At 41.4% G+C, this 25,520-nt stretch overlaps 1 protein-coding gene across 1 annotated transcript in view; it reads left to right on the plus strand.

Annotated features, from left to right (window-relative positions):
- The window catches only part of ttn.1 (titin, tandem duplicate 1), a 323,332-nt gene that overhangs the window by 30,842 nt on the left and 266,970 nt on the right, over positions 1-25,520 (plus strand). Inside the window, 10 exon segments of the mRNA XM_055637723.1 lie at positions 338-598; positions 2,990-3,253; positions 6,150-6,410; positions 6,518-6,778; positions 6,933-7,193; positions 7,303-7,444; positions 8,417-8,585; positions 9,054-9,285; positions 11,618-11,902; positions 12,297-12,422. Of these exon segments, the coding sequence (XP_055493698.1) occupies positions 338-598; positions 2,990-3,253; positions 6,150-6,410; positions 6,518-6,778; positions 6,933-7,193; positions 7,303-7,444; positions 8,417-8,585; positions 9,054-9,285; positions 11,618-11,902; positions 12,297-12,422 (2,262 nt within the window).

Genomic DNA, 25,520 nt, shown 5'->3' on the forward strand with positions numbered 1-25,520 from the left:
CAGTTAAAGAAGAAGAGATGTTGGATCACTGATCCATTTTGTTGTGAGAATAGAGAAGCCACTGCATTAGATGATATGGAACTAATCAAGGACAGTTCTATTAGTCTTGTTTATGTTCAAAAAGCATTTGAGAAAAAATGTTATCAAAAGCAGAAAAGGAGTGACAAAGTACCATTGTCATTTCCCATGGACATGATTTTTAACAGAGTATGTTTTCAGTATCAAATATGCCATTTGTTAATTTCTGCAACTCTAAGTATAAATGTGTATGTATGTTAAGTTTTTTTAATTGTTCTTGGTTGTTTTGTTTCATTCCTGTATTTTTAAACATCTACAGGGGGTGCCATCAGCAGACCACTTAAGGATCAAACTGTAGCTGAATCACAGCAAGCTATCTTTGAATGTGCAGTTGCTAATGCATCCTCTGAAGGCAAATGGTTAAAGGATGGCAAACCAATGAATTACAGTGACATTATCCGAAGTGAAGTGGACGGAGTCACTCGACGTCTCATTTTTGAGATAACTAAATCAGAAGATACATCTGAATACACATACCAAGTCGCAAGTTCTAAGACTTCTGCAAAACTTAAAGTTGAAGGTCAGTGTATTACCATAATTATTCATGTCCTCTCTATATTTAGAGAGTATAAATAAAACTTTTAATGTAATTGGCATATCATGTAATTATTAATGGACAAAATGTTTACCAGAAGGACCTATTAATTAAACAATTGCCCTGGATTATAGTTATAACTAGACCAATTGGGACCCGTTCCGTCCCTGTCACATGGGAGGCCTTGTCCCCCAACGCAACCCATTCCCCAACGCAATATTCGACCACTCACCCGTTCCCCCAACGCAATATTCCACCACTCATTCATAGTCCACAACTGTGCAGGGGCGGCTCATTTGCCCTTTTTCAACCTCCCTCATTTTAAACTTTAAAAAAAATGCAATTGCACTTGCTAGGGCTGGCAGGACTCGGTGTCCTGGTATTGCAACATTGTAGAGGGCAGGCTACAATCCCATTGTGACATCATAGCTGTAACTGCTATAGCTGTAATCTCAAAGTGGGATTTTGTAAAGTTAAAAATGCGAATAACTTGTAAAATATAACATCAATCTGAATGAAATTTGATAAAAAAATACATCACACAATTGTGAGTAAGGTGGTGCAAATATTGTAGCGCTATCGTGTACCGTTTTGGCGTAGTTCTGGGCATCCCTGAATCACAGACAGGCAGACTCGCAAACAAACAATGTGAGAGTTTTAGTTATATACTAGACCAAGTGCAGACCCATTGGGTCTGCTCCCACAACGCACCCATTCTTTACCCGCAGCCCCCAATTACACTTGCCCTGCATGTTGCAATAGCAATTCGCCCTCCCCCTCCTGTGAGGTGAAAAGTTCAGAGGGTTCCTGTCGAGCCATTTTGATGTCATCAGTTGTAGCTGGTCATTTTAAATTCAAACTATTTTGATTTTTTAAAATTTAATCAGTAATAAGTCGAGAAATTAAGCATAAAATGTTCAGTGAAGGTGCTCTCTGACTAGAGGGGAAAAATGTGAATCAAAAAAGTTTAAAAATCTTGTGAAAGTTGGGATTTTAAACTTTAATCGGGAATAACTTGTCAAATACCTCCCTTTCCCCTGTCTGAAGAAGGGTCTCGACCCGAAACATCACCTATTCCTTTCCTCCGGAGGTGCTGCCTGATTCGCTGAGTTACTCCAGCTTTTTGTCTTTGGTTTAAACCAGCATTTGCAGTTCCTCCCTCCACATTTTGTCTGCTTCCAGATATAGTTGTGTTAATTGGAATTTGTTTTCAACATGATTGGGTGCATTAGCAAAGGTTCCCTAAAACAGGGCAGGCTGCTGGGAAAAGTAAAGACAAAAGCTGAGAAGAGACTTTATTCCTCATGGTTGTTGTCGTTGAAGACTTGTCCTCTGTGCACTCTGGGCAAATAGAGTTTGATTGTATCTATATTTTAAAAGGGATGTGTTCACCAAAACTATTCCCCCATAACTACAGCTATAATCGGTGGTTGGCAAGGTGACTATGGCCAAGGTTCCTTGCATGCTGTGTAAGGAAAGTTAGTTCTCTATTTGGGAGAATTGATTACAATTCATTTTGCTGGATCTGACGGCAACTAAACATCCAAATAAAAATGTACGTCAAGAGCTAAAGGAGTAATCAGTCAAATTAAGCACTCAATCAATTACACAATGGCTGAAAATAAAAAAAAACCTGCAAATGTTACAACTAAAAAACAGAAACGTCTGCAGGTCAGGTAGCATTTGGAAAGTAGAAATAAAGTTAATGTTTCATGTTAATGTTTAAAGTTAATGTATAATGTGGATCTATCGTCAGAGCTAAGAAACAAAGAAAATAAATTTAAAGTCGTAGAGAGGATGGGGAATGGATGCATAGGACAAGAATGAGGCAAAGGTTAAGTTATAGTGAAAATAGACACAAAATGCTGGAGTAACTCAGTGGGCAAGGCAGCATCTCTGGAGAGAAGGAATGGGTGACGTTTCTAGTCGAGACCCTTCTTCCTACGTTAAGTTATAGTGGTTCTCTGATCAAATGGGTTAATATGGGGCGATAGATCCACATCCACATCCACATCCCCTCTCTCCCCCCCCCCCTCCCCCTCTACCCCCCCCCCCCTCCTCTCCTCCCCTACACCACCCCCCCCCCCCCTTCCCCCCCTCTCTCCCACTATTCTCTCCCCCATCTTCTCCCCCCTCCTGTCTCCCCCTCCTCTCCCCCTCCTCCCCCTCTACCCTCTCTCACCCCCCCTCCCCACCTCTCCCCTCTCCCCCCTGCCCCCTCCCCTCTACCCTCTCTCACCCCTCCTTCCCCCACCTCTCCCCTCTTCCCCCCCTCTGCCCCCTTCCCCTCTTCTCTCCCTCTCTCCACCTCTACTTTCTTTAAAGATAATTGAGATTTTAATGCAAATACAAATTTACAAAATTCTGTTTATACAGCTGTCAAGATAAAGAAGACCTTGAAAAATCAGACCGTCACAGAAACCAATGATGCAATCTTTATGTTGGAACTTACACATGCCGATGTTACTGGAGCACAATGGATTAAAAATGGTGAAGAAATCAAAACAAGCGACAAGTTCGAGATTACTGTAGTTGGGGTTGTACATACACTTAAAATTAAGAAGTGTGTTGTCACAGATGAATCTGTGTACACCTTCAAACTTGGCAGAGTGTCAGCAAATGCCAGACTTCACGTAGAGGGTAAGTAATGACATTTTATTTTCTTTTATGCCTTAAGTAAGTAAGTAAGTTTATTGGCCAAATATTCACATACAAGGAATTTGCTTTGGTGCTCCGCGCACAAGTAACAACATGACATACCGTGACAGTTAGGAATGACTCCGAAAACACTAAACATTAATAATAATAAAACATTAATGATAAAACACCATTGATCAAGCATGTGAACCAACAAAATACCAGATCAAAGGGAGGAGTTTACAGATTTTTTTGGCTGTTGAGTCTTAGACTACAGAGGTCAGTGCTCGCCTGTAGTCATTAAGACAAACTCCTTGCCCTTTTTGGGTCAGGGCAATGTGCAGACTTTGAAGCAAGCAGGGTCATACATGTTTGCAGGGACTGGTGAAAAATTGGCTGCATAGACCGGTGCCAGCTGTTTGGCACAGAGGGTAGGAGAGAGGGGGAAACAGAGATGAGATTTCCGGCTCTGCTTCCTTTGAAAAGCCTCTGCAGTGTACATTTTTATTGAATTGGATAAGGTTAAGGTTGCAGCCAGAGATCTGGGTGATTGATGAAGTGGTGATTTCGCTGTAGAAAGGCCTCTTTGCAGACTGAGGTCAGGTGCTGAGTGGGTGTGAAGTGAAGTCAAACTGGAGAAACTCAGCGGGTGCAGCAGCATCTATGGAGCGAGGAAATATGAGAAAACCTACTTCAGACTGATGAAGGGTTTCGGCCCGAAACGTTGCCTATTTCCTTCGGACCATAGATGCTGCTGCACCCGCGTAGTTTCTCCAGCAATTTTGTGTACCTTCGATCTTCCAGCATCTGCAGTTCCCTCTTTAACAGTGGGTGTGAAGTGTTGGTCGGGGTGGGAAATGGTCCAGTCTTTTCATACTGGAGTCTTGCCTTAAGTAGGTGTGAAGTGGTGAATGGGAAGGAAAGGGTGCAGGGTCCATTCTTTGTAGACTGGGGTCTGGCTGTGTTGGTTGGGGAGGGGGGGGAGAGGGTACTAGGGTTACGTTTCTGATTTTCAAACCTGCAGTAAAACTCATTCAGATCGTTGATCAGCTGACGATTGTCCAAAGAGCGGGGGGCTTTCCTCTTGTAGCTGGTGATTTCTTGCAAGCCCTTCACTAGCTGAGAACTTGCTCCTCAACTTCTCAGAGTACCTTTCCCTGCCAGCTCTGCTTCCTCTTCTCAGCTTGTACTTGGCCTGCCTGTAGAGGTCTGCATCCCCGCTCCTGTAGGTCTCTTCTTTAGACCGTCGGAGCTGTCTGAGTTCTGTAGTGAACCAGGGCTTGTTGTTGTTGAACCATGTCCGGGTCTTAATTGGAATGCAACTGTCCTCGCAAAAGCTGGCATATGATGATACAGTGTCCATTTACTAATCGAGGCTTGTGGTTGCTTCCCTGAACACATTCCAATCTGTGCTGTCAAAGCAGGATCGTAGGTTCTCAATGCCCTCGCTTGTCCACCTTTTCGTTGTTCTGACCACAGGCTTAGCAGTTTTTAGTTTCTACCTGTAGGTCGTAATAAGGTGAACTAGACAACGATCAGAGACCCAGACCCCCCCCCCCGGGGAATAGAGTGATATGCGTTCTTGATTGCTGTATAACAGTGATCGAGTGTTCTCTCCCCTCTGGTGGGGCAGGTAACATGAAGTCTGTATTTTGAAAGGTCACGGCTGAGGTTAGCTTTGTTATAGTCCCCCAAAACAATGACCATGGAGTCCGGGAAGTCACTCTCTACCCTCATTACCTGGTCAGCGAGTTGCATTTGCGCCTCACATACGGAGGATTGGGGGGGAATGTAAACTCCAGCGAGAATAAAGGCGTTAAATTCCCTCGGAGATTAGAAGGGTTTGCAGTTTATAAAGAGGGATTCTAGGTTGGAAGAGCAGAAATGTGACAGTAGCGTGATGTCTCTGCACCAGTCCTGGTTGGTATAGAAGCATCAAATATTGAATTATACAAATATTGAAAAATTGTTGAAAAATACTAATGCATTCATGCATTTTCAATGTGTTTTAGGAGTCTTGCATTGTTTAAAATGTACATAATGTGACCAACCTATATAGGTTAGTATAATGTGGGTATTAGCTCAATGGTTTTAATATGTGTAGGAAAGAACTGCGGATAAATGTATAAATGTGAGAGAATAGGTCATAAGGATATAATTGGTTTAAATCAAAGGTAGACTGAAAATGTTGGAGTAACTCAGCGGGTCAGGCAGCATCCCTGAGGCGAAGGAATGGGTGAAGTTTCGGGTCGAGACCCTTCTTCAGACTGATGTCAGGGGAGGGGGCAGGACAAAGATAGAATCTAGTTGGAGACAGTAAGACTAGTGGGAGAACTGGGGAGAGGCGGGGATGGAGAGAGAAAGCAAGGGCTATCTGAAGTGGTTGTAATGTATGTTCCCATGATATGGCGTGAGCCATGTAGCCCATGGAGTCAATGGTGGCTCTCAAACCAAACCCATTCTTCCAATTATCTCCTTATGACATATTCTCCCACATTTATCCATTAAGAACCCACAGATTATTTGATCACCCACCCATTCAACAGTAGTTATCTTAATAACTATCACGTTTTTGGGACACACACTCCCTCCCCCCAGAGATCAGATTCAAACACAATTTGTTGGAGCTAAGAGGCAGCCACATCACCTGCAGTGCTAGAGAGCCTCCCTAAAGTGAAGATTTAATTAAAATTGAAAATAATAGGATTACAAATAATTAGTAAAATATTGCATGATTTATTTTGTTCCAATTTCACTAATTATCCATTATTTCTATATAAATTGTGTTCTTGAAGTTACTAAAGTATGTATTTTTTCTTCATGCAAACATTATAATCGTATCTGAAATATCTATCTGAATGCGTAGACATTGAATAATGCTATGGTTTTGTCTTAATAGTTATCAAGGTTATTAAGAAACCAAAGGATATTACTGCCATGGAAAATTCCACAGCTACATTTGAATTGAGTGTGTCACATGACAATGTGCCAGTAAAATGGATGTTCAACAATGTCGAACTTAAGCCAAGTAGCAAATGTAAAGTAATTTCAGAAAGGAAAGTTCACAAACTAATATTGGAGAATATCACCTCAGCACAAGTTGGCGAGTACTCAGCCATCATTGGGCAACTGGAATGTAAAGCCAAACTTTATGTGGATTGTGAGTGTAAAACTATATTTTTCTGTTTTACAAAAGAGAAATTTAAATAAACTAATTAACAGATCCATGATTTTTGTACACTAATTTTCATTTAAATTTATTTCAAGCTGTACATATCACCAAGACAATGAAGAGCATTGAGGTTCCAGAGACAAAAACTGCAACTTTTCAGTGTGAGGTGTCACATTTCAATGTCCCAGCCACATGGTTGAAAAATGGTGTGGAAATAGAAATGACTGACAAGTTTAAAATAGTTGTGCAAGGCAAACTCCATCAGCTGATCATAATGAACACAAGCCATGACGACTCTGCAGAGTATACCTTTATCTGTGGAAATGACAAAATATCTGCTACTTTGACAGTAAAACGTAAGACTTTCTCATTGATATATACTGTGTATCCATGTTTAAAGTTCATTTTTCGTTATTGCATTTGTAATCATTTGGGTGTGTTCTATCAAAGTCATTAATGATGTATGTCAAGTGACTTTGTAGCTAATACATGGTTTTCTTTTTTTTTTAGCCATTTTAATTACATCTATGTTAAAGGACATGAATGCCCAAGAGAAAGATACAATTACCTTTGAAGTAACAGTGAATTTTGAAGGTATAACTTACAAGTGGCTCAAGAATGGTAAAGAGATCAAATCAACTGAGAGGACACAACTAAAGACAAAGCAATCAAATCACATACTTTCAATTCGGAATGTTCACTTTGGTGATGCAGCTGAGTACAGTTTTGTTGCTGGATCAGCATCATCTGCTGCAACTTTATACGTGACTGGTAATAACTTGTATTATTTATTTATGATTAGGTTTGGTAATATGCATCACATTAATATTGTTTAACCTACTATTCACTGTATTTAATCAGCATTTTTTTTCTTTTGTAGCTCGGCAAATTGAATTCAGGAAACATATCAAAGACATCAAAATCACTGAAAAGAAGAAAGCTACCTTTGAGTGTGAAGTTTCAGAACCTAACATTACATTACAATGGATGAAGAATGGTGAAGAAATACAGCCTTCTGACAGGTATCTAATCTATGCATCTGTTAACCTTGTATCCTCAACGTGACTATTCCGATGCTTGCCTGTTGACTTCCCACTTTATGCCCTCTTTAAACTATAAAACCATAACTTTGGTAAAACTCTGCTGCTTATCCCCTCACAACATCACTGCTCTACAAATCTACACTGGCCCACCAGCAATACCCCCACTCACTCCTCCCACCCATCCCATCCCGAATGTACATGTTGTGGAGCAAGATAAATATTGACATAACTTCATTCTATGTTCAGACAAAATTATTTATTCAATTGATCTTTCATCTACTGGGCAGAGAGGGTGGAAGAGAGAGGCCTGCGTGCCTTACTGGTAACAGATTGCTCATTCTCTTGACAATCGTGTAAAATGTAGCACTTTTATATACATTTAGAAATAAAGTTCAGCATCACCAAATTACGGTTATGTCTCAGGCAATCCAGAGCAAGAAGCCACATGGAACATTGCTTCTGACGTTGCCTTCCCTACATAATCATCATAAACTTTACATATTGCGTAAATTACCTTTCGGATAGGGTGTGGCGATATTATGCTAAAGCATCCCTTGTTCAGTTAAGGCGTTGGTTACCTAGGCAATGGCACCATGAAGAGGCTCATTATCATCAGTTACCGCAATCCTCCAGGAAAATGTTATTTCACTGAACTCCTGCTCTGTTAATTCAATGTCCATCTCACCTGTATTTACTTGAAGCAACAGATGTACATTAGTGCCTTCCAATATTTTGTTGCACTGTACTCATGTACAATGTACTTAAATTCCCACTCTTCCTCCAACCTGCTTCACCACCCCAAAACTTCAGGTATTCCTGTAAATCATGCTTCTTCTACATCATTCATTGGCCTCACCACCATTTCCTATACTTTTAGTCATCTTGGTCTTGTCCAAAGCTAAATTTAAAATGCTGAACTTACAATTTCACTTTTATTGCTTTTTTTCACAGAATTAAGATTCACAATGAAAAATTTGTCCATCGTCTCACCATTCCTGTTACAAAAATGTCTGATGCTGGCCAGTACACAGCTGTAGCAGGTGGAAGTATTTCTACTGCTAATTTGTATATGGAAGGACGACACATTTTGATTTCAAAACCCATTTCCACGGATATTCAGGTATTTATTTATTTATTATTTATTTAATTCTTTATTTCGAACAGAAAGAATAAAAAGCAAGTGTGAAACAGCATACAAAAAACAAAACCAGAATATTTATAAAGTGGCATAAACAATATCTATAAATAAATGAAATTGTATGTGTCTGAAAAGGAGCAGGAAGAAGCCAAAGCTTATTAATTCCCACCCCTTATTCAACTGCTTATAAATATCATACAAATTTAGCAGCTATATGTACACCATACGTACACCAGCAGCTATATGTACACCAAATTATTTACATTTATACACTAATCAAATATTTACAAAGCGTGTTTCTTAATGTGTTTCTTACTTTTTACTTAGAATCCCTAAGTTTTACAGTTATCAAACACCATAAGAGGTAGAAAACTGATAATATATGTGATAGGCAGGCAGTTATTGGATATTTTCATGCAGAATTTTAACAAAATGATTCTTCATATTTAGATAATTGAGAAAAAGCGAGCTGTAATTGAATTTGAAGTCAATGAAGATGAGGTTGAGGCTCAATGGCTCAAAGATGGAATTGAAATCAATTTCCAAGTTGAAGAAAGATACAGATACATAATTCAAAGACGTGTGCATCGAATGACCATTACTGAAACAAGAGTTTCTGATTCTGGAGAATACGTCTTTGTTGCAGGAAAGAATCGAAGTACTGTAACACTTCATATTAATGGTATGTACAAGAATAACAATAGATTTTTGCTGTTTTGCAACACTTTCAACTCTACAAATGTAACTCTTTAATTAGACAAAACTATATACTTGAACAAAGTTTTTTCATTCAGGTAATTTATGAAGAGATTCTAAAAGCAGCACTAGAGAATGGAGGTGCTTAGAACTTCAGGAAGAAAATAGTAGAACTTTAGGCGATGTACTTTGTGAGTGTAAGGTGTTCAGGAGACCAAAGCTGAAGAATATTTGTGGTTTTGAGGTTGATGGGTCAGATTGGAAGAGGTTATGATATTTTTATGAATGAAATAAATTAAACAGTGGGAATATTGAATTGGGGCTTTATGAGTGAGCCAATCAATGTAGTGCGGTTCAGGAGTTATGAAGAAAGAAAAGCAGGGTTTCATCAGAATTTTACAGTTTACAAAGCGGAAAATAGGAAGCTGACAAGAATGCATCGGCATAGTTAAATTTTGAAGATACAAGAGGGTTTCAGCAGTAAATGGACTGATGTAGGAACAGAGGCTGAAGCTGGTAATAAAAAGGAGACACACACAAAATGCTTGAGTAACTCAGCGGGACAGGCAACATATCTGGAGAGAAGGAATGGGTGATGTTTCGGGATCGAGACCCTTTGTCAGACGGAGTACATAATAAAGAGATAATATGTGTATAATGAGATAGGATCCTAACCTTGAAAATAATTATGATGGATGAGAGAAAAAATAACAACAGAAAATTATAAATGGAAGAAACCTCAGCAGATGAAAAACAGTGGCTGAAAATATTAAAGCCTTTAATTGCAAATATACCTTGATATTATTTTTACCAGGGTCAGAAGGAAAGGAATAGGGTTTGTGAAATGTTGATGCACACATGGATATAGAAGTCATAATATGTTGTGGAAATTGCACTGTCTATAGATTAGTAAATTTATGTGGAGGGAAAGTTTGATAGTAGAAAAGTAGAATAAATTGAAGTAGATAGTGGGCGAGGAATCAGTCAGTGTAGTTATAACTGTCGGAAGAGAGAGTGGACGCTGGTGCGTTTTAACTGCCGCTGCTCTCTCTTCACATTGTGTTTTTTTTAATTTTTTGATTTTTGTGTCTTTGGAGCGATTTCTATCTTTAATTTGGGTATTGATGATGTCCTTATTATTTATTTTTCTCCGACTATATGTTTTTTTTCTCTTCTGTTTAATCTTTGTAAGGTTACCTTGAGATTTGAAAGGCGCCTGAAAATAAAATGTATTATTATTATTATTATTATTATTATTATTATTATTATTATTATTATAAAGGATGGAAACAAACAAGGATATTTTGGTAATAAACCAAGTTGAATTTACTTTGGCATTAAAGAGAGGACAATAGATTGCAACAAAGTGTGCGCGCAGAGGCATTATAGGAAACTGTAGCATTTGTGTATATATCAATGCAAAAAATATTTATATGTGTACACTTTCATCTCAACAATGGTGAAATGAAGATGTTAAAATTACTGTCATGCAAACAGATTTAAGTGAAAGGCAAGATGTTGCTAGCTGTTACATGAAGTCTTTGTCAAAGGCAGGATATATGATCAATTATTCAGTTGGTTACAACAAGTTTGCTTTGAGCGAGCTGTTAATCTTGAGGAAAATTTACAGAGTGGCATTCATTGTTATCGTCTAACAGACTCAATAGACAATTGTCACGAGATGTGTGGGACAGGAAAGAGGTTCATGAGATCAGGTCTAAATGCCAAGAATGTTGCTGTCGGACAATCAGAATTGATGCTCATCCAAAGGGAAAGCATGGGGCTTTGGTAGCCTTTATTTATATATTTGTAAATACTGAGTAAGGGGTTTAAAACATTTTCATTTCCATTATTCATCTTTAGCAGAGGGAGGAGTGGTGAAACGCGATCCACAAATTATATTAATATTTACTTAATGGTCCTTTTCATTGACATCAATAAAATGGATAAGAGTGTGGATGGTATATTAAGCCGTCCCTTGCTGAACCTGTTTTGTGCACCTGCCCACTACTTCCAAGACAAAATTTTATTCAAGTAAAACTCAATTTGTTTCGAACAACTGTTTAAGAAATGCAACAAAAATGAAGGTGGTTAATTGAAGCTGAATATTAACTCTCCATAAATAAAGGCATCATATTGTGTTTTTCTTTAAATATCCAATTATTTAGTTCTTTAAATTGATATTTTTTAAATGGCTTTTAACATATTCCAATTAGTTCAGGCAAATTCAGGAAAGTGTGTAACATTGCATGTGTGAAAGACCAAAATTTTATCAATTTGTGGAAATATGCTGAAATCTTGAACCTTCTTGTTTGTAGCTCCTGATCCACCGTCTTTCAATGTGGAACTGGAACCTTGTGCTGTGAAAGCAGGAGAACCCGCACGATTTTGTGGAGTAATAGTTGGTACACCAAAATTAGAAGTAACTTGGTACAAAGATGGTCAAAAGCTTTCCTCTGGATTTAAACGCAAGATTCTTCATGATGAGAACCAGTATACTTTGCTACTGATTGAAACATTCCCTGAAGATGCTGGCACCTACACTTGTGAAGCAAAAAATGAAGCTGGGGTCGCTGTTAGTGGTGCTTCACTTGATATTGAAGGTATAATTGAAATAATTGATGTATTTAGTACTATGTTATGTGAGAATTTCTTATAATTGCCCATCCTGAGGAGGTGAAATTTGTCTTTGGCATGCAGTTGAATAGTAAACTTGTCAGTATGCTTTGAAGTCAAAACAAGAGAAAATAGGTTGCATAAAGTTTTGATTTATTTTGTTTCTGTCATTATCTATTTTTGCAGATAACTAAATGTAACTTATTTCTATTTTCTACAAATAGTAGCTTTATGTTTTGCATAATTTTATCATCACAATAAATTTCACTGCTCTTTGGAAAGTCTTACACATTGACCTAGATTACATTCACTCATATGTAATTTAGGAATAACCAGAATAATATTTAAAAGCAGTCAATTAATTTATTTAATTATTTTCAGTTCCAGAAGTTGTTTCACCTGAGGCAGAGGTACCTGCTGATCCACCTACCATTATAAGTCCAATTCAAGACACTACTACCACTGAAGGAAAATCTGCTCAATTTCTGTGCCGTGTTACCGGAACAGGTAAGTTCGAAATACAAACTTCAGCTTTACGTCTCTTTGTTTTTCTCTTGTTTACCACAAAGTGGTGACTTTTGCTGAAATTGGTTTCCAAAGGAATGTTTTCACTTACCTGAATTGATATGATTGATTGAATTGAATTCCTTTATTGTCATTCAGACCTTACGGTCTGAACGAAATTTCGTGCCTGCAGTCATACATACAATAATACAATAATAATCAACAATAAACACAAATTAACATCCACCACAGTGAGTCCTCCAAACACCTCCTCACTGTGGTGGAGGCAAAAATCTTAGGGCTGCAGTCTCTTCCCTCTTCCTCTCCCTCTGCGCTGAGGCGATTCCCCACTGGGCGATGGAACAAACAGTCCCGCAGCTCACCGAACCCCGCGAACGGGCCGGTACGTGCCAGACCATTTTAGCTAACACAACTGAGCTTCACCTGTGCTGACACATTATCTATACAAATCCAGGGACAGTTTCCTCCCAGCTTCTTACCAGGCAACTGAACCATCCTATCAACAACTAGTTGATAGTACTTTCTACCTCATTGGAGACCCTTGGCTATCTTTATTCAGACTTTACTGGACTTTATCTTGCCCTAACATTAATCCTTTAACATGTATCTATACACTGTGGATGGCTCGATTGTAATCATGTATAGTCTTTCTGCTGATTGGTAGGTACGCAACAAACGCTTTTCACTTTTCACTGTACCTCGATACATGTGACAATAAACTAAACTGCAATGACATAGACCAACAGAGGTCACAGGTTAGTAATTAAGAGTTGAAATGCTGATTTTTTTTTTTCCATTCTCAAACTGGTAGATGATTGTAGCTCCACAAATTAGTCTCCAAAATGATCATAAACTAGGTTGGCATGGCCGGGTTGGCCTAAAGTTTCCGTGCTTTATGACTCTGATTTTATGACTACATTGTAATTAATGCCAGGTAATTCCAAACAAACAGTACTTTTACTCTACAAGTTTTACAAAGACTTTGGTATTCTGAAAAATGCAAGGAATCATGGGATTTGTCAAAGGTCAAAGCGCTGGCTGCATTTAATATGAGGACCCGGGTTGCCAAGTAACGGGAGATCGAGAGAGAGGGGGCAGATGCGAGTGGGAGAGACTGGACCGGCGGAGAGACATTCTCGACAGCTGCGCGCGCACAGGCCCGCACCTCATCCGCAGCCAGGATCGAACCCGGGTACCCGGCGCCTCAAGCGCTGCCGAAACGCCACTGGACCGTCTTCGGAGGGGGATAGGGGGGGATGGAGACGTCCGGACCGACGAGACACCGGCCTGGAGCAGCGGCGATCCCAGGCCCACAGCCAGCACGGAGAAGAAGCGCCCGACCCCAGCTCAATTCCGCCTGCCCTGCCGGGCCAACTGACAGCCCCGTACTGACAGGACACTGGACCGGAGCAGCGGTGGCCCCAGTCCCAAAGCCAGCGCAGAGAAGGAGTGCCAACTCCAGCCCAAGCCCGCTCTCGAGGCCCAACTCTCGAGGAACATGCTCCCTGACGGGCCAGGGGCCGCCAGTCGCAACCCCCTGCCCCACCCAGCGGCCACCGACCAACCCCCCTGAGCTGGTGAAAGTCGAGCACCAGCCATCAACGGGGACACACACAATATGCTACGGCAACTCAGCGGGTCAGGCAGCATCCCCGGAGAAAAGTACGTTTCGGGTCGAGACCCTTCTCCAGAGATGTTGCCTGACCTGCCGAGCCACCGCAGCACCCCGTGTGTATCCCCGCCGATAACTGGCGCTCAGCACCCGCCGACACCGAAGGGGCCAACCAACAGCCACTGGACAAGGAGAGAGGCACAGCTGATGGCCCCCGGCCCGCCGGGGAACAGGACCCTCCAGGAGTCGGAGCAGAGCCGAGCCAGAGCCAGTGTCCCCCTCCATGCCGGCTGCAAGCCCAGAGCGGCCACCGCTCTGGGCTGACGCTCAGCCAGTCCAGGGCTGACGGCTAATCCGACCGTACAGGCAGAGCCGAGATAGAAACATAGAAAATAGGTGCAGGAGTAGGCCATTCGGCCCTTCGAGCCTGCACCGCCATTCAATATGATCATGGCTGATCATCCAACTCGGTATCCCATCCCTGCCTTCTCTCCATACCCCCTGATCCCTTTAGCCACAAGGGCCACATCTAACTCCCTCTTAAATATAGCCAATGAACTGGCCTCAACTACCTTCTGTGGCAGAGAATTCCACAGATTCACCACTCTCTGTGTAAAAAATTATTTTCTCATCTCAGTCCTAAAAGACTTCCCTCTTATCCTTTAACTGTGACCCCTAGTTCTGGACTTCCCCAACATCAGGAATAATCTTCCTGCATCTAGCCTGTCCAACCCCTTAAGAATTTTGTAAGTTTCTATAAGATCCCCCCTCAATCTCCTAAATTCTAGCGTGTACAAGTCGAGTCTATCCAGTCTTTCTTCATATGAAAGTCCTGACATCCCAGGAATCAGTCTGGTGAACCTTCTCTGTACTCCCTCTATGGCAAGAATGTCTTTCCTCAGATTAGGAGACCAAAACTGTACGCAATGATGGAGCCAGCGCTTCCCCCCCGCACCGGCTGCAAGTCCGGGGTCGCCAACCCCCCGGGCCGGCGCCATGCCAGCCCAGGGCCACCCCGGACACCTCCGGCCGCCCCTGGACAGGGACGGGAAACTCAGGAGGGGATGGGACGGCTCAGTAGCAACTCAGCAGCACCCGCAGCCTGCAAACTCGCAACAGCACAGCTGCCGAGAATGTTTATCATGAGTGACCTATGACCTGGGCATGCACAGTCGAAATGCCGAACTCGCTTATTTCTCCATCTACACTGCATCTGCGCCCAGGATAAGGTTTTCATACTAGATGATCGGCGATGTCCTCATTCTTTAGAAAAAGGGGGTTTCCCTTTTCCATTATAGATGAGGCTCTCACTAGGGTCTCCTTGATATCCCACAGCTCCGCTCTTGCTCCCCCCTCCCGCCATTCGCAACAAGGACAGTCTCCCTTGTCCTCACCTTCCACCCCATCAGCCGTTGCATACAGCATATAATCCTCCAACACTTTTGCCACCTCCAACGGGGTCCCACTACTGGCCATATCTTCCCATCTACTCCCCTTTCTGCTTTCCGCAGAGACCATTCCCTCCACAACTCCCTGGTCAACTTGTCTCTTCCCACCCAAACCACCCCCTCCCCAGGTACATTCCCCTACAACCAAAGGAGATGCAACACCACCTCAACAGGGGGTGAGGCCAGAGCAGCCAAGTGACAGGTGGATCTAACTGAGAAGAGTTTGATTGGCAGATGAGTCAGGTGGAGATAAAAAGTGTAGAGATAGTAACCAAACTGAGAGAGTGCAAATTGTGCAATCTGAACAGAAAGGAAAATGAGGAGTGCAATGTAAAATGGAGGAAAGGATAGTAGGTATAAGGGAATGGGAGGTGGGGGGGAAATGTGGGAGGCCCAGTGTACAGAGGGATGGCAGATGAGTGGATGATGGAGGAGAAAGGAACTGGGTGACGAAAGAGGGGCGGTGGGGGTGTTTGAATGGGGGTGGAGGTGGAGAGAAACTGGGTCAGTGAGAAGGGGCAGAGGTTACCCAAAATTGGAGAATTTGGTGTTCATGAAAAAGTGGTTTAGTTTGTAGTTGTAGATGCAGCATTACCATGTCTCCTCCAACTCCCACAGTTCTGCTCTAGCAACACTTCCTTGGACAGAACAGATATAGAGTTTCTTTAACTTTGAACCCCACCAGAATCCAATACAGCATTCACTGACATTTCTGCCAGTTTCAGCGGCAAATGCCATAACCAGCCACATCTTCCTGTTTACACCTCTTTCTGCTTTCCATCAAGAACACTTTCTTCATGACTCTATTGCTCACTCATCCTTCCCCCACCCATCCTGCTCCCCTAGCAACTTACCCCAGCAACTGCAGGTGGTGCAGCACCTGTCCCTACACCTCCTCCCTCAATTCCCATTCCAAGATTTCAACTGACCTTCCAGGTGAGACGGAAGTTTATATCCATCCTCCTCCAACTTCATTTTTGCATTTGCTGCTCTCGATTGTGACTTCCTCGGCATCAGTGAGACTAAGTGTAAATTAGTTGACTGCTTTGCCAAATGTTTGCGCTCTGTCTACGAGGGCCTGCTGGATTTCCTTGATGTTAGCCATTTTAATTCTCCTTCTCATTCCCATATCAACCTGTCTTTCCTTGGCCTCCTCCACTGCCTACGTGCAAACTGGAAGACGAGCCCCTCATATTTCCACTTGGGAGAACATACATCTCAGTCTGAAGAAGGTTAACGACCCGAAACAACACCTATCTATGTTCATCTACAAAGGTGCTGCCTGACCCACTGAGTAACTCCAGCACTTTGTGTCTTTTCTCTAGTTCAGATGGAGCCTAAATCCTTAACCTATCGAAGTATCACAAAGCAATGCAACTTAAAACTCTTGGTAAAATTTTATTGAAACCAAGTAACGCTACTGTTAAGTAGGCATAAGATAAGATATTAGAAGGAAAAATAAATGACGTTGGATTCTAATAAATGTAATAAAATGACTAATTGCTGCAGCATTTCTATGCTAATGCTCTAACACAGGAAATAGACACAAAATTCTGGAGTAACTCAGGAGGACAGGCAGCATCTGCGGGGAGAAGGTATAGGTGATGTTTTGCATTAGGACCATTCTTCAGACTAACATAGGAACATGACTCTTAAATTTGACTCTTGACTCCTTTCAATTTATTCAGGTTTGCCTCAAACCATCTCCCTACCCTCAACCTTTTATAATACAAAATAATTTTGCCCCTGACTACTATTGACAATAGCCTGTCTCTTCAAAGCCCAGTCTATTCTTTATATCCTTGCACCTTAATCCAATTAATTGTGTTAGTTCTGTGTTGTTAATTTCAATAACAAGGTTACTTTGATGTGAAATAACTTTAAGTTTACCAACACTTCAAGAATCACTTTTTTACTCCATGGAAATTCCACATTTGATCAGACAGTAGAGTTTTTGTAGAGAAAAGAGGATAATGTTAATGGTATCCTTAAGTTGATCTTGAAAATGACTTCTGGTAGTTACCTTAGCATATAGCTTTCTTTTTAAATCTGCCTTAAATATAATTGTTAGTCAATGTTTGGTTCATTAGGAGTTAATGCATTATTACTGAAGGCATCTGCCTAAGAAATCAACCTTGAGGTAACTGTTTTGACTTTTTATGGCATTAGCCACTTCTAACCATCTTCTCACAATCTTGCCTAGAAGAATCTTTTCATTAGGTGTTGTCACTTACTTTTCCATTGTTGTTTCATAATCATTGCCGCATATTGCAAACAAGGGTCATTTGGACAATGACAAGTGAAGTAAATCTAATCTACAGATTTGTGTCAATTTGGAGCATAGAACATTGAAAAGCACAGTACAGGAGCAGGCTCACAATGTTTATGCTGAACATGATGCCAAGATAAACTAATCCCATCTTCCAGCCCATGATCATATCTCTCCCTTCTAGACAGCATCTACTTCTTGATCTCAAACTGCTCTTGCATATTAGTACTCTTCACACTAATATCAATTAACTCCATGTCCTTCGCCTTGGCGAATACAGATGCAGAGTACTTAGTACCTTGCCTAGATCCTCTGACACCAAGCATAAATTTCCTCCTTTATCCTTGAGTGGTCCCATTTTCTTCCTGGTTACCCACATGTTTTTAATGTACATATAAAAACCTGGGGACATTTGGCTCTTCTAATTGCCCATTTAAATTCTTTCCTGCTTACTTTATATTCAACAAGCTTAATTTCACCTTTCTAAATCATACACATGTTCCTTTTTCTAATTGATCAAATTTGGTAGGTTTGGTTATCCAAGGGTCCCCTACATTGCATCTTATCCTTGTTCCTTATCCTTCTTCCTTACTCGATCATGCTGTCCTGAAGTCCGATCAGTTGGCCTTTAAACTGCTCCCACATGTCAGAAGTGGACTTGCCCAATAACAACTGCTCCCAATTTACTCACTCCAACTATGCCTAATTATGCTGTAATTCCCTAATTTTGTATCCTCCTAAAAGATTCAGACTTATCCTTATTTATAACTATCTTAAAACTTATGGAATTATGATCTCCGTTTCCAGAATACTCCTCCACAGAAACATCAGTAACCTGGGTCTTTCCCCAGTACAAGGTCCAGTAGGGTCTCTTCTTGAATTGGACTTTCCACATCCTGTTTCATGAACCCATCTTCTGCAAATTCTGCCACTTCTAAGCCTTTCGATCAAGTGAGACCCAGTTAACATTGGAGAAGTTAAAGTCTCCCTCTGGGACAATCCTGTTGCTTTTGCATTTTTCTATAATCTATCTACATATCTCTATTTTCTCTACATACCTCTATCTCCTGTTGGCTATATGGAGGTCTATAGTACTATAGTACAGAGTGACTGCACCTTTCTTATTTTTGAACTCTACCCATATTGCCTTAGTGGACAAAGCCTCCAGCATGTCCCCTCTAAGTGCCAGCGTGACTTCGCCCTGAGTAGCAGAGCAACTCCTCCACCTCTTTTACCTCCCTATCACATTGGAACATCGATATCTGGAAATGTGGAGCTGCCTGTCCTATCCCTCTTGCAACCATGTCTCCATAAAGGCCAAAATATCATAGTTCCAAGCATTGATCCAGGGTCTAAGTTCATCTGCTTTACTCACAATACTCCTTGCGTTGAAATAAGCACACCAGTCCATCAGTTTTACCATATTCCTTAACCTCTCTATGCCTGTCCTTCCTTTAGTCTAACTTCTCAAACCTCTATCTTCCCACCAGTCCTTTCATTTGCTTACTCGTTCCCACACCTCTACACTTTAGTTTAACCCCCCCCCCAAAAAAAAAAATGGACCCCACCAGTTCAGGTGGAACTCGTCCCTCTTGCACAGGTCATCTGTGTCCCAATATCCAAAAACCTGAATCCCTGCTCTCAGCATCAACTCAACCACGCATTGATCTGTTCTGTCCCCCTATTTCTGCCATCACTAGCACATGGCAGTACTACCCTTGAGGTCCTACTTGTTAACCTTTTGCCTATCTCCCTATATTCACTCTGCAGGAACTTATCCTTTTCCTCCCCATGTCATTTGTGCCAATGTGCACAACATCTGGTTGCTCACCTTTCCCCTTGAGAATGTCCTGCAGCCACTCCAAGACATCCAGCAACCTTAATGTTACCTCTTGTTGTGTATTATTACTAGCATCGTCACATCTATGATATACCCTGTGAGATCTAATTAATCATTTAAATTTAAACCTCCCCTCTGGTGAGATTTTGGTTGTATTATATTGTCAATTTTATTAAAGTTCACTGCAGGCAGAAATATATTCCTCGTCTTACGACTTTATGATGACTTTGTTTTATTAACCAATTATCATTTATCATGCATGCAATATACTGGAATGCATCAGAATTAGCATTTTGATTCTCCTTTCTAAATTGTTCTATCATACTTGCTATATCTAAAACCAAATGAATAAACTTTTTGCAAAATAGAGAGTTATTATAAGATCTCCATGTAACTATTAAAGGGCCTGTTCCACTTGACGATTTTTTTCGGCGACATATCAGTGTCGCCAAAAGATTTTGAACATTTAAACCCAGCGGCGACAAAAAAAATGTTGCGACACTTGAAAAAACACCGCGCGTCATACGTCATCACGCCGCATCATGCCGCAAATTTTTTGGTGACCTGATATGTCAGTCAATGATGCCGGCAGTCGCCGAAAAATCACCAAGTGGGACAATGCTACGATAAACCATTGCTTTGAATTCCACATATTTCCTGACAAATATTTGGTCACTTCTGTTGCAATTATCTATAAGACTTGTGTATCTCTTTTATATAATCCTAGTCGTTTTATTTTGCTAACCTTTCAAATAACTGAAATGGTCTGATAAAGTGCATCCTGATGTAGCATTTGATTATTAGGGTCAAATCCGAGCCATTTCTGGGTCTTGATATTGGGTGTAGATGCCTTAAGAGAATTTTGTGTGTAAAAGTTGGATGATTTTGATGTCATTTTAACTAACAGATACGGATAGCTTGATGGTTTATATCTCATTTGCAATTGTTCCTGTTACTTTACAAATGCAATTTATTTTGTTTATTGCACTTTACCCTACTATATACTAACACTATCAAATACAGAATGATTGGCTTCATAGAATCTCAAACATGTTGCAGATCCCCCATACATTGTTTCTACCTGGGATTGTCCATGTGTGGTTCCGGGCAGCATTCAATAAGCGAGTTCGGTATCTTGATAAACGCAAGGAATTATGGAATTTGTCAGAGGTCATTTGGGATTAAAAACAAAGCGAATGCAGCGCTGTATAAACTGCGTATAAATTGTTAACTATTCTACCAAGGAATTAATCTAGAATTCTGTCAACTCAATCGCTTCCTTTCTTGTTCTGCTGTTCACACACTACTTACACAGTCACAATTCTAGTTCAGTTCATTAATCTGCAATTATGAGATATTCAAAAAGTTAAAGAATTTATTATTTTCTTAATCTTTATAATCTCTTATGACACATAAGTATAGTATACAAACTTAAAGCACACGGTATTGGGGGTTCAGTATTGATGTGGACAGAGAACTGGCTGGCAAACAGGAAGCAAAGAGTAGGAGTAAATGGGTCCTTTTCAGAATGGCAGGCAGTGACTAGTGGGGTGCCGCAAGGCTCAGTGCTGGGACCCCAGCTATTTACAATATATATTAATGATTTGGACGAGGGGATTGAATGCAACATCTCCAAGTTTGCGGATGACACGAAGCTGGGGGGCAATGTTAGCTGTGAGGAGGATGCTAGGAGGCTGCAAGGTGACTTGGATAGGCTGGGTGAGTGAGCAAATGCATGGCAGATGCAGTATAATGTGGATAAATGTGAGGTTATCCACTTTGGTGGCAAAAACAGGAAAGTAGACTATTATCTAAATGGTGGCCGATTAGGAAAAGGGGAGATGCAACGAGACCTGGGTGTCATGGTACACCAGTCATTGAAAGTAGACATGCAGGTGCAGCAGTGAAGAAAGCAAATGGTATGTTAGCATTCAGAGCAAAAGGTTTTGAGTATAGAAGCAGGGAGGTTCTACTGCAGTTGTACAGGGTCTTGGTGAGACCAAACCTGGAGTACTGCGTACAGTTTTGGTCTCCAAATCTGAGGAAGGACATTCTTGCCATAGAGGGAGTACAGAGAAGGTTACCAGACTGATTCCTGGGATGTCAGGACTTTCATATGAAGAAAGACTGGAAAGACTCGGCTTGTACTAGAATTTAGAAGATTGAGGGGGGATCTTATAGAAACTTACAAAATTCTTAAGGGGTTGGACAGGCTAGATGCAGGGAGATTGTTCCCGATGTTGGATAAGTCCAGGACAAGGGGGTCACAGTTTAAGGATAAAGGGGAAATCCTTTAGGACCGAGATGAGGAAAACTTTTTTCACACAGAGAGTGGTGGATCTCTGGAACTCACTGCCACAGAAGGTAGTTGAGGCCAGTTCATTGGCTATATTTAAGTTAGATGTGGCCCTTGTGGCTAAAGGGATCAGGGGGTATGGAGAGAAGGCAGGTACAGGATACTGAGTTGGATGATCAGCCATGATCATATTGAATGGCGGTGCAGGCTCGAAGGGCCGAATGGCCTACTCCTGCACCTATTTTCTATGTTTGCTACTGGAATAAGAAAATATTACTTGTGTTTGAAACATTTTCTTATCTTTATTCATAATTTATGTGTAAAAATATATTTAATCTGAGGCAGGCAGCGACTGTATCAGTGTGATGTAGGCTGATGCTTTACCTACAGGCGGTGTGAATGTACCGTTCAGGCAAAGATTATTCTTAGAGGAAAACTAAGTACAGGGTTGGCCCTGTGACGGAGCCGCCAATCCTATATAAGACATTTAACTGCAAAATGCCTGCCCTTTAGCATTGGATAGATTGAGTGGAGGGTCTGTGCTGTTCCAAGTTTGCGGTGGTTGCGGTGCGTTTCCCCCAGCCATCTCGCCCGGTGCATGTTGACCAGCACTGTTCACCAGCTCTTGTTAGCAAAGGCTCTTTGTGCAGGTGTTACCCAAAGAGATGTTCTGCGTTAGGTTCTGCACTCAGCGATCTCGCGAGAGGGCTGTCAGATCAGATAAGCCCAGGTTGCAGGTGGCCGAAGGGTGGATTTTAATGTGCCGTTATTAAACTGTTCCGTCTGTGTGGCATCGCCAGCTCTCTCTCCCAGGTCCCCCATCCCAACTGTCGACAAAGTCTGACTGAGAAAATGCACACACTCTTATTACGGGTTGGCTCTGTGTTTTCCCACTCGCTGGGGCGGGTGGCGCCTACTTCAAAGAGAGCGAGAACAGGGGAGCTGCGACCCACTCCTGAGTGATGCCTCTAGTTTGGCTGCGGTTCAAATGGCTGCAAATTCTCATATTTATCACCGCCCGCTCACCCGGACCCAGCTCCCAACTGTGTGCCCTGATAGACTGGAACCAACCCCAGAGGTTAAAGTGACAGCATCTCTATTTAAGACAACCTACCTTGAAACTTTAACCAGCCTGTTCGAATCCAATCTGAACTTTCCAACCTACCCCCACACAGCATATTCTCCTTGTTTCCTTCAATCCGGGAAAGTTGTTTAGATAGGAATGTAATGACTGTCTCAAATTGGTTGATCGCACAACTTCTAATTCATGTAAATCAATATCGAATTTGAATGGGTATGACAGGTTAATACCAGGGATTTGATAATTGACAGGTTCGTTCCAGGCATTCGTGTGTTTTCAAGGCTGGTGTTCTCTTGAGTCAATAATTTAAATAGATACAATTGTGGGTTTGTGTAACCTGCAGTACGCTGTGGCCTACTGCTGACATATTTGACGGATATATTTATTTATAGATCTCATTGAAATGAATACGCAGGTCCGTACACACACGGTAGCTCAGCTGCTGAGAATGTTTATCCCGAATAACCCTTGACCTGGGAATGCGCAGTTGTAATACCAAACTCGCTTATTGATGGCATTTCAATTTCATAGTTCATAACACTAGTTAAATTAAAACAGGTTTTTAAAAATAAATTTGTTTTTAGAATGGTCACTAGCCCACAGCTAATTTTGTTTCTTTCGTGTTGATTCAAAATAAAAATGCCAATATCTTCATTTTTTAACAAGCATACAGTGTACGTAAAGTTTTGGCAGAGACGTGCAGCGTGAGAATGTTTTGTCTTCAATTTTTGATTTATTTTCACTTTTTTTTGGCTAACATTATGAAAGTTGTACATATATTATGCTTAAGGTCCAAAAAAATATATGTTATTCACGAGGCTTGGAAGTCCAGACTATATTTTCAGTGGGATACATTCACATTAAGACAAACAATGTTTGGGATCACTTCAAATTGTTCCTGTTCTAGATCGCAAACTGACAATACAGAAATTATCGTTTTTAATATATTGGAATCTTTCATCAAGAATCTTATATCAGGATTTTAACATAATTTGCAGCAGTAACTAGAGTTGCTCATGATCCTCATGGAATTTGTGTCAATCTTTCCAGTATCCATTTAGATCAAAACAAGAAGTTAAACAAAAGGAAACAAAGTAGCAATTAAAAAAACAGAAGCGCTTTTACTGAAACAGAAAAATCAAAAAGTAATCCAGGCTGTTTTCTGTAGGAAACAAAATAACTGAAGAATAGACAATAGACAATAAATAATAGGTGCAGGAGTAGGCCATTCGAGCCAGCACCACCATTCAATGTGATCATGGCTGATCATCCCCAATCAGTACCCCGATCTTGCCTTCTCCCCATATCCCCCGACTCCGCTATCTTTAAGAGCCTTATCTAGCTCTCTCTTGAAAGTATCCAGAGAACCGGCCTCCCACCGCCCTCTGAGGCAGAGAATTCCACAGACTCACATCTCTCTGTGAGGAAAAAGTGTTTCCTTGTCTCCGTTCTAAATGGCTTACCCCTTATTCTTAAACTGTGGCCCCTGGTTCTGGCTCCCCCAACATCGGGAACATGCTTCCTGCCTCTAGCGTGTCCAAACCCTTAATAATCTTATATGTTTCAGTAAGATATCCCCTCATCCTTCTAAACTCCAGAGTATACAAGCCCAGCTACTCCATTCTCTCAACATATGACATATCACGCCATCCCGGGAATTAACCTTATAAACCTACGATGCACTCCCTCAATGGCAAGAATGTCCTTCCTCAAATTAGGGGACCAAAACTGTACACAATACTCCAGGTGTGGTCTGACTAGAGCCCTATACAACTGCAGAAGGACCTCTTTGCTCCTATACTCAACTCCTCTTGTATTAAAGGCCAACATGCCATTAGCTTTCTTCACTATAAACTTAATCTCCACAATGAAATAATACTTTAATGCTCGTAGTAAAGCATAAAGAAAAATAATAAAAGTAGTAAGAGCCTCAATCGACTTATATTCTCAATTCCACAGCAATCCAATGAAAGTCACCTCGTCTACACTTCTTTCAGCCTGTCTCTTGCAAGGACACCAATCCTTGTTCCTAATATCTGTCCAAGTTGCATTCTAGAAAATCCAAGAAGTCCTCCTTCTTCAGTGAATGTGGTTTCCTCTTTGCTGCTGTGGATGGAGCCCTCAGCCATGTCTATCTGTGTCTTGCAGTTCTGCTATTGATCCCCCTCCCCCATGTTGGAACAAGGATAAAGTTCCCCTTCTCCGCACCTTTCACACTACAGACTCTGCATCCAACACATAATTCTCTGAAGTTTTTGCCACCTTCATAGTGATCCCATTACCGTTCACAACTTTCCATCCCCAACCATTTTTTGCTTTCCCAACAGAACATTCCCTCTGCAACTCCTCGGTTCACTCATCCCTCCCCACCTAACCTGCTCCTTTCCCAGGTACTTTCCTCTGCAACTGCCGGCGATGTAACACCTGTCCCTACACCTCTCTCACATCCTTCCAGGGAGCCCAGCAGCCCTTTCAGGTGACACAGAGGTTCACGCGCACCTTTTCAAACTTTGTCTACTTCACTCTGTGCTCCC

This window comes from Leucoraja erinacea, chromosome 7, assembly GCF_028641065.1.
Source record: "Leucoraja erinacea ecotype New England chromosome 7, Leri_hhj_1, whole genome shotgun sequence".
Taxonomy (NCBI): domain Eukaryota; kingdom Metazoa; phylum Chordata; class Chondrichthyes; order Rajiformes; family Rajidae; genus Leucoraja; species Leucoraja erinaceus.